Here is a 9,975-nt window from a genome sequence, read left to right as displayed (position 1 = left end):
TGAGGCTCAGGTTTATAAATATACTCAGCATGATGCCAACGTGACTGGAAATACTGAGATGTGAGTATTGTTGTTGACCTGCGACAGACTTGTTTGTAAAGAAAGAAGGATGCAACCTCTTTCCATGGTGTTGACGAGCAAGTAGCGTCTATTCATCACGGCTAAGAAAGTCAAGTTTTATCTCATGATACATTTAGTCCTTAGTAAAGTGTGGAAGATGGAAGATAAATTAACCCTGAAACTAGAAGGTAAAACTCCCTCAGGGTCACTGGGGGATGTGTGAGCTTCTTTTATGAAACTTTTATCCACCAACCAGGAGTAATACTCATAATAACTTCATTTTGTTGTATTTGTACAATAGGGAAATCAAAGTTTTATTCTATTCTCTACATGGTTGGGAGTATCTGGATCACCGGACCTTTTTTGGCGAATCACCTGAGAAAACTGTGATACCCGACCTTCCCTGTTGTGATGTAAAATCAGCTCTGTGGGCACATTGTGGAGGAAGGAGCTGAGATCTGTGGCTCCTCTGACGCTCAAACTCAACATACGAGATTTTCTTCAGCCTCAGGAATACGTTCGTGTGACTAGAAACCTCCGTCAGTGCAGAACAACCACACAACTGCACCATGTGAGCAGTGTGCGACTCCGGAGGCGCCAGGGTTATTTTTGATAAACAAGTTCAGTCCAGCGAGGACGCTCGTACACTGGCATTGTGCTGTAGGTGCACTGACTTATCTATCCACCCATCCGCTTAATCTCCGTGTCCGTCCTCCATACATCTGCAAATCCATCCATGCAACCATTAACCCATCCGCCAGCGTGCATCACATCATCCATCCATCTCCACCTCCATCGGATAATCCATCCACGAAGGCCTTCGTCCACTCACACCTCACATGCACGGTCTGCAGGTAGAGTTAGAAAACACAGCGGGGATGGAAACATCAACACTCACCGTTCTTAAAATACATTTCTGCATGGAGAACACAGGCTGATCTAATTTAAACTAACCGGCAAACCATCAATTAGCCACCGGTGGGTCCTGTTCGAACGACAGAAACCAGTGAGGGCTCAGCGGGTGAGTAATGGAGGGAAACTGGGATGTCTGCTGCTGAAACAGGTCGTCAGCAGCTATTTCAGACCCGTGGTTGTTTAACAAAGAGCCCTTATTTTTGTCACATGGTCCATTTATAAAAGAAAACAATGGTGGAGGTCTGGAGCCAGAGTTTGGGAAAGTGAAAGGTTGAAAGTGCTCGTAAATGTCAAATCGTCCACCTGAAGAATGGCCTGGGGCGCTGGAGGCTAATATTACTCCAGCTGTTATTGTGCTGGATCTGACAGAGGAAGTGTTGGACTTTGTCAGCGGCTGACGGGTTTTTCTCGAAGCTGCACATCATGTTTTGTTCGAATTTCACTATATACGGACGTTTTCACAGCATTTTGAGACAGTTACCAACTGCTTGACGGCACATGACCCGAGTGTGCGACGTATGACGTGGTGGACATAATGTTAATAATCAGACACATGTAAACAGGATCACGAGTGGAATATTCTATTAGCAACTCATGTAAACATCACAATTTAAAAAATCTCATTCAGAAGATGTTTTATAAGTTAATAGATTAGTTTGGATTTATGATCTCTGCCCTTGCTTCTGATCCCAAAATATATGAATTCCTTTACACTATATGTTCTTCATTATTGATATTATTATTAGTTTATTAGTTTAGTTTTTGATTAAATGTATTTTTCTTTATTATAAGTAGCTCTGTTAGTTTTGATGCAGTTCAGGATTCACAGCTGAAAACTTTCAAGCATGTTGTTCTTTCCTGCAAATCAAATTTTAATAAATGAAACCTTGAGAGTAAGGTCAAAGGTCAGATTGTTTGTGTCCATGTTAACGTGGTACTGAGCATAAAGACTGGAAACGGGGGGAAAGTGCTAGCCTGCGGCTGTGAGTAGGTAAGACACCAACCTGTCAGTGCCTTTAAAGTTAATATGTCAGTTGTTTAATTTGTACAAAAGCAAAATTGTCACACTGAAGCAAAACTCTTGTTTCCGTGTGACGGATGTGAACATTCCTGTCAGGAGACGTCGTCTGAGCAGGTCTGTGATGATAAAGAAGATGTTTCTGTCCTTTTAAAGGCAAAACGCTGCTTAAACAGTGAAATGGGGAAAAAGAAAATCCTTCATACATGTTTTTACTGAGCAGCCAAATGACAGATGATTTTAGAAAATGCAGAGATTTATCGCCTCTGAGGTTTCTCCTCGTCTTCCACTCAGGTTAGTGAAGTTAATGCATTTCCCTTGACATTGACAAGCAGATCCAACATGACAGCCCTGGTAGAAGGGAACACTCCCCTCACACGTGTCCGTCAGCGCAGCCCTGCATGGACACCGTCCGGGCAGGTGTGAAGCCGCTGTACCGTCCGTCCGGGCTCGGGTACGACTCCCGGACCCTCCGCACGCAGCAGGAGGGGATGGCAGGGTGGGCGTCGGGGGGTGGGAGCCCAAATCTCCAGCTGATGTACTGTCCGTACGCGCAGTGACGCAGGGCCGAGGTGAGGCCTCCATCCGCAGGTGGAGACAAGGGTTCCCTGTATAGTAGGACAGCCTCCAACAGGGGGCGATGGAGCACCAGCTGCTTGAACAGAGGGGAGGAGGTGATGCAGGCGCCTTCGCTCCGCCTGCAGCACAGCTCCTCCTGCGGGAGAGGGGAGGGAGCGCAGCAGTTACACCGACACCAGGCCGGACGGGGGGCTTTAGGCTTGGGGTCGGCTTCCTGGTCGGGGGGAGGACGAGCGTCGTGATTCATGTGGACATCCGGCTGTAACAGACAGAGGACGGCTCTCAGGTGTCCTGTGTCCTCCTGCTGGGACAAGAGGAAGTCACTCAAGCTGTGAAGATGCACTTGAAATGAAAAGATATTTCTATTTGGTTTCGGACCAAGTGACGATGCTTCAAAGTAGAAAGTTTAGATTAATTTGAAGCTAAAGCCTTTCATTGCAATTAATTTCTCCTTATGTCTGTTGATCTAACTCTGTACATCCTCTGTGGATCTTATGGATCTAACTCTGTACATCCTGTGTGGATCTCATGGATCTAACTCTGTACATCCTCTGTGGATCTTATGGATCTAACTCTGTACATCCTGTGTGGATCTTATGGATCTAACTCTGTACATCCTGTGTGGATCTTATGGATCTAACTCTGTACATCCTGTGTGGATCTTATGGATCTAACTCTGTACATCCTGTGTGGATCTTATGGATCTAACTCTGTACATCCTCTGTGGATCTTATGGATCTAACTCTGTACATCCTGTGTGGATCTAATGGATCTAACTCTGTACATCCTGTGTGGATCTTATGGATCTAACTCTGTACATCCTGTGTGGATCTAATGGATCTAACTCTGTACATCCTGTGTGGATCTAACTCTGTGGATCTTTCCTCTCTGCAGCAGTTTTACCTGACGTGGCAGAACAGACACCGGTTTGACGTCTTGTAAACTTTTCTTCAGTGATTTCTTCACCAGTCGAATGTTGTTCTCGTCCACATGTGACACACAGAGGACACACTGCAACAGACAACACACACACACACAGTTCACAACTACAGGACATGAACGACAATCACATCATCGCTCGCATCGAACCCTCCATCACCTTCTGTTGGTCTTGGACCGACTCCACTTTCCTCTGGGAGTAGTTTTGTCCGACCTCTGCAGAGTAACAGCTGGTTCCAATCAGCCAGTCGAGAAACATGGTGGTCTGGAGAACGTCATTAAAGTGTCATCCATGTTTTTCCTCTTAAATTAGGATTGTTCACATATTATACACGGACAAATATTCACTGTGAGTATATTTCATCCAATAGCATCATCATCTATAAACAGCTTTGCTCTCTCTGACTGAGGTTACGATGCTGAAATTCCTTAATTTTCTCCAGATGAAACCCTGACTGGAGGACGAGAGCCATGAATGGACACTGGGGGTCACTCACCAGAGCGTAGTACGACAGCGTTGATCCGATGTAGATGATGAGCTGAATGAAGCTGAACCTTCCCGCCTGGAAAAGTTCACATCAAACTGTCGCTCGTTTGTTTAGAAAACGGGCGAAAGTTTGAGGAATGCAGTCAAAAGGTCAGTCAGTCATTTTGTTCAACCCACAACAACACAAAACACACAAACCACACGATTTCTCAAAGCCCAAACGTGAAATAAAGAAAACCCCAGTTCCCACCTGTCCGAACACCATGACGTCAAACCTGATGCCGAAAGCCTTGTAGAGCGTCCGCTCCTCCGCTCCGTTCACTGTGTTGTACTTAGCGAATCTGATCAGACGACAGATATGAGAAATAAACCCAGAAGCTCGATTGGACTTTTAACATGACTCCAGGTTCATTGAGACCAAATTTAAAAAGAGATTAAATGTAAAACAGACGGACACAAGGCAAGTTAGAAAAGAAACAATTCACCATAAAAAGTCAGAAAAACCGGGGGGAAGTGCTACTTGTATTTGAAATGATTCAAATAAACAATGTAAGGTAAATGTGGGTTCAACAATTCATCGAATAATAAAAGTGTGGGAAATAAGAAGGTGATCATTCGGAACATTTGACCCTTGACCTCCGTGGGCCCTGCTGACCTGAGGTTGAGGCCGGGGTACAGCGTCTTGTTGCTCTCCTTCTCGTCCAGGCGTTGGAAGGAGTATCTGGGCAGGCAGCGCCGCATCAGCCAGTCCAGGTTACAGTCCCACTTGATCAGCATGCCGATGACGCCACCCTGTGGTCAACAGAGGAGATGCATCAACATGACTGGAGCGAGGTTATAAAAACACTCAGTTCCACATTAAATGTTTTGCTCCCGAGTGTCGTCTTTATTCTTCATCTTAGCTCTGATCTTATCTTTGATCTGCGTCTTCACTTTCCTCCACACAAACTGAAGAAGGTTTGTTGTGGAGAAACTTCCTACTTTTGGTTTCCACGCATGTTTCACTTCCACTTTACTCGATCTGTTGCTGGGGACGACAACTCAAAACAAGAGTCATAAGGAGAAATCGAACCCCCGGAGTCAACAAGACTTAAAAAGGAGCAGATCATTTGGTGCCGTCACAGTTTCTTGAAGTCGTTTCATTTCCGACTGCAGAAAACTACAATTTCAGCGAAGGCCATTTGATAGAGCTATAAAACACATGAACTCACGAGTGGTCCTCACCTCTACGGCCATGTCAGAGAACTTCTCCCCCGCCTCTCGAACCATGTCTCCCAACCTGAAGATGGGACACAGCGAGTCGTTTTCCCTCTGGCAGCTCTTCAGGTAGGCGCCGTTCATCTGCGGGAGGATGTTCCTCCTGAGGAATTGAATCAGTCAGAGGTTCTCTCACACTCAATTACTGTTATAGAAGTAAATTCTGTTAGGTAGTGCGACTGTACATGACAAATATTTGGCTTGTGATTACTACAATAAAAAAAATGTAAAAATATGGAGACACAACAGTTAAATACCACAGAAAGAAAACCCATCATTTATCTTCTGTTTATCGCAGCTTATTCTATTAAATCAATGTTCAAAAAATAAAGTGATCTCAAAAAGAGAAAAGACAATGAAAAGGATAAGATGATAAGACGTGAAAGAGTCAATGAATCTGTCAGTTATTGTCTTGATCACTGGACAGTCTCACCGGATGAAGCTGAACGCAGGGAATCTGATGTTGTTCTTGACGAGGACGGTGAAGTTCTCAGCTGCTGCCAGAAGAGCAGGTCTGCAGCACAGATGCATAATAATAATAATACAGAAATTAGAATTAGAATGGACAGCCCAGGCCCAACGGTCAGGACAACATCCAGATCTGAAAACACCTTCACTGTAATTTACCTCGGAGGAGCGGTCTTGGTTTCTATCGGGCACCAGGCGGACACCTCACAGGTTTTCGTCAACACGTCAAACTTCACACACGATCCCGTGAGAATCCCTGCAGACGAGGAGACACACGAAGCTCAGGGTGAAGTCCGAGGTTCATCAGGAGAGAGCGGACGTTACCGCTGATGCTAAAACTGAAGCTAAAGCTGCAGCACCTCAGTGACAAATTCCCCTGCTTCTTGTGGAAACAGTCAACTGGTAACAAGCAGGCAGAGAAATAATCCGTTTCTTCACTTTGCCTGTGTCGTCACTGCTGACAGATATTTTGCTCTTATGGTAGAGTTTTTAATACTTAACTTAGAGGAGAAGGGTCAGATGCTGAAACGCCACCAGACACGAAAAACTAATTAGGATTGACAGGATTTCTGGGTAATGAAGTTCTTAAAAAGTCCCTGAGAACTTGGTTTCAAATCTTATCTTTCTCTGTTACATTAAATATTCATGACAACAACAGGTTTAAATAGGATAATAACTTTCTGACTTTGGAAAAAAAAAGCTCCTGTGGTTCATAGATGCATTACACCTTCTCTACTCGGCCTCTGGCTTCAAGCCCAGAGCTTCTGACTGAAAACAAACAAATGTAATTTCCTCAATTCATAAAGGAACTGCAACAAACAGGAGGAAATAGTGCATCTGTTGGGGACTACTTTCAAACATCAGGTTCTGGACACACAGACACAGACACACACACACACACACACGTAAGTAGTTTGCTCATTGTTGGTTTTGGTCTTTTCATGGGCTTTGAGTAAACATATCTTAATGTCATCGAACATACTCAACATGCATTTAAATCCATGTCACTGAATCATTAAATTCATTTAAATCAAATCAAGCTGCACCACATCACACACACACACACACACACACACACACACACACACACACACACACACACACACACACACACACACACACACACACACACACACACACACACACACACACACACACACACACACACACACACACACACACACACACACACAGAGAGAGAGATCAGTCCTCTAAACACGTTTGAATCAAGATCCACCAAACAGACCAACAGACAGACAGACAGACCAACAGACAGACAGACAGACAGACAGACCGACCAACAGACAGACAGACAGACAGACAGACAGACAGACCAACAGACAGACAGACGGAGGTGAAGACGTGGTTGTGGAGGTTAGAAGACAAGTGGCGTTACCGTGGCTCTGTTGGTCCCAGGCTCCTCTCTCACAGTCTCTATCAGTCTTACACTTCCGGCCGTTTCTGGGAACCTGGAACATAATCACTGCTGCAAGATAACAAACGTTTGACAACTTCTCATCTGAGCCGCTAAAGGCTGTTTAGACTGTTTAAGATAAAATGAATAGTAAATGATGAGAATATTATCATGAATAATAAAAACAAAGCACCTCTGGGCATTTCCCCTGCTTCTGATTCTTTGTCACGATAACATTTGTCACCACGAAGAAAGAGTTTTTGTCCTAAAAAGGAACAAAAGAGATATTGAAGTCGTTTCCTTTAAGAAGAACCTTCACAGCCCCGAGGACCCGGCTCTGACCTGAGAGGTTCCGCTGTAGTCCACCACGTCCCAGACCACGTCCCCGACCCCGGGCAGGAGCACCTGGGCCACACCCTTCACCTTGGTGGTGACCGAGCTCACGACCGGGTCAAACACCTGGTACTGCCTGTTCCACAGCATCATGAGGCTGACAATACAAAACGTTAAAGGGGACATATCATGAAAATTCCACTTTGTTAGTGCTTCTACACGTTAATGTGGGTATCTGGCTCATGTCTACCAACCCCAAAACTCTGGAAAAAAGACACTCGCGCGTTTTGTTATGGTTCCTCTAAGTCAGAAACGTCATGCTTGAGTGACTCGAATGAGCTTCCTGTGTATTGTGTCGTCACAATACACAGGAAGTTCTCCTATGATGGCCTTGGCCCACCCCCGCCCCCACTCGTTACGCCGGGTTTACACCGGGCGCGAGCGCTGCGCCGCGCCATTCTCAAGCGCGCAGCCGCCTGGCTGTTCACACGGGACGCGCATTTCTCGCGTTTCTGCTTTCTCCGCTTGTTGTTGTACCCGTTGAATGTCGGGGTTCGGGGGTAAATGATGGTCTTCATAGCCCCCCACCTCTCTTTCTCTCTCTGTCTGTCTGCTTGTGTGCTTGTAGTGGATGGGCAGAGGGGGACATTTAATTATGTGATTGGGAAAATTAAAACTCCAGGACAACAGAAGGGGAATACAAAGTATGGGATGCATATTTGATAAATTATATCATATAAAATATGTAATTTATATCGTTTAAAATCATGGGGGGAGAGGGGGGAGGGGGGAGCTGGCTCACTAGCATTTAAAGGAACAGGCAGTCAAAACAGGTCGCTCTGTGGAGGGCTGTTTTATACAGGGTAAAAAGGAGCTGTTTTAAATGATCCTTGTGGTATTTTGACCAAAGTATGTTACAGACATTTCATTAAGACCCCAAGGAACCATATCAACTTGTGGTAAAATGGGCATGCTATGTCCCCTTTATTGCAAACGTGACAAAAACAGACATGCACAGTTTTAGTCTCATCTCTGCAGGGTTTGTCTCATCTTTTCAGTCTTTTATTCTATTTTAATGCTTTAATTAAAATGTTTTATTTGTTTGCACACACTTTGAAGTTCATTGTCAGGACCATGAAATAATATAAAGTATCTTAGATGTGTTCACAGACTACAGTGCACATGGATTTCAGTGCGGATTCAGTTAGATGTGGAGAAACTGTCAAATGTTAACAGGACCTGAGACAGAGGAACAGCTGAGGAGGAAGAAGAGGAAGATGGAGATAAGATAAAACTTTATGGAAAACTTTATTCCCCACACACCGGGGAAATTCAGTGAATGAAGATGACGATAAAGATGAAGATGAAGATGAAGAGCGCAGCAGCAGCACAAACAATCGCTTATTGTAAACCCACTCACCAGATCACCAGCAGAATGGCTCCGTTCAGGCTCCACTTCAGAGACCCGAGCCGGACGCTCTGGATCCGGACCAGCTTGCTGGTTTCATACTGACACAGACCGAGAACACGGCCCCACAGCATGGTGCAGAGGAGGAGGAGGAGGTGAAGCTGTCGGGATCGGGGTATATCCTGCGGGAGGAGGTGAAGCAGCTGTGTGACTCAGGGTATTTCCTGCAGCAGGTGATGAAGCCCCTGCAGCTGCAGCTTAGTGGATCAGTATATTTCCTGGAGCAGGAATCTGTGACTCATTCCTTGCCTCCTCTTCCTGTGTAAACGGTCACATGTCCAGACTCTGACTCCTGCAGCTGCTGCAGCCTCAGACTCCACAAAGCAGTGTGACCAAAACAGCTGCAGTGCAAGTACCCAGAACTATACTGAAATATAAATATACTACTACTATCAACCAAATGCACTGAAAGTATTAAAAGTCAAAGTCTTTGTTCTGCAGAAACATGTCCCTTGTGGTTTTATTTTATTATAAATGTCATTGATACTGAGCATTTTACAGTTGGAGCTGGATTTCAACTTGAGTTATTATGACAAAACTATTAATTCAGTAATAAACGAGTGTGAACTTACAGAACCAAATTCAAACTATGACAGAGGCCTCACTAACTCAAACCATATCTACATCAAGAAATCCTAATACTCTTTTTAAAATCATTTTTAAGTTTAATAGGTCGGGAATCTGTTTGTTCTGGAACAGGTGTTTTGGGAAACTGTGACAAGTATTTTAATCTGTTGTTTATTTATGATTAAATAATAATTAAATAATTCCTGATAAAATCATTTATCAAACACAACCTGGACTTAGATTAGAAGCAGAAATGGATGAAAGGATAAACTGTTGAACCAATTACAAATCACTTATTAACTGAAGGTCATATAATTGGTTATATACAGAATATTATAACCCACATTAATGCCAACAGCAGAGATATTTAGGATGTTTATAAATCATAAGACATTTTAAAACCTAACATTAAAAGACCTGTCGACACCCTGTGCTGCAGATGGCAGCGTTGTCTTGTTCGTGGTCACTGA

The 9,975-nt window shown here is 44.3% G+C and overlaps 1 protein-coding gene across 2 annotated transcripts; it reads right to left on the bottom strand.

Moving 5' to 3' along the window:
• Positions 1-1,540: 1,540 nt before the first annotated feature.
• On the bottom strand, positions 1,541-9,263 carry p2rx7 (purinergic receptor P2X, ligand-gated ion channel, 7). 2 transcript variants are annotated; one of them, XM_035166690.2, is made up of 13 exons: positions 8,891-9,263; positions 7,480-7,627; positions 7,331-7,402; positions 7,120-7,192; positions 5,883-5,979; positions 5,689-5,769; positions 5,223-5,358; positions 4,654-4,790; positions 4,249-4,339; positions 4,009-4,074; positions 3,672-3,776; positions 3,476-3,583; positions 1,541-2,876 (listed from the first exon to the last, which is right to left on the bottom strand). In XM_035166690.2, the coding sequence occupies exons 1-13, from the start codon at positions 9,010-9,012 to the stop codon at positions 2,367-2,369; spliced, it is 1,746 nt and encodes a 581-aa protein (XP_035022581.2). In that variant the 5' UTR covers positions 9,013-9,263; the 3' UTR covers positions 1,541-2,366. The 2 variants fall into 2 exon arrangements, with proteins under 2 accessions (XP_035022581.2, XP_035022582.2); XM_035166691.2 differs by having other exon boundaries at positions 1,541-2,873; positions 8,891-9,258.
• Between the last annotated feature and the right edge of the window lie 712 nt (positions 9,264-9,975).

Source organism: Hippoglossus stenolepis, chromosome 9 (assembly GCF_022539355.2).
Source record: "Hippoglossus stenolepis isolate QCI-W04-F060 chromosome 9, HSTE1.2, whole genome shotgun sequence".
Taxonomy (NCBI): Eukaryota; Metazoa; Chordata; class Actinopteri; order Pleuronectiformes; family Pleuronectidae; genus Hippoglossus; species Hippoglossus stenolepis.
The sequence above is the reverse complement of the archived record's forward strand: the minus strand, read 5'-3'. Positions and strand labels throughout refer to the sequence as shown.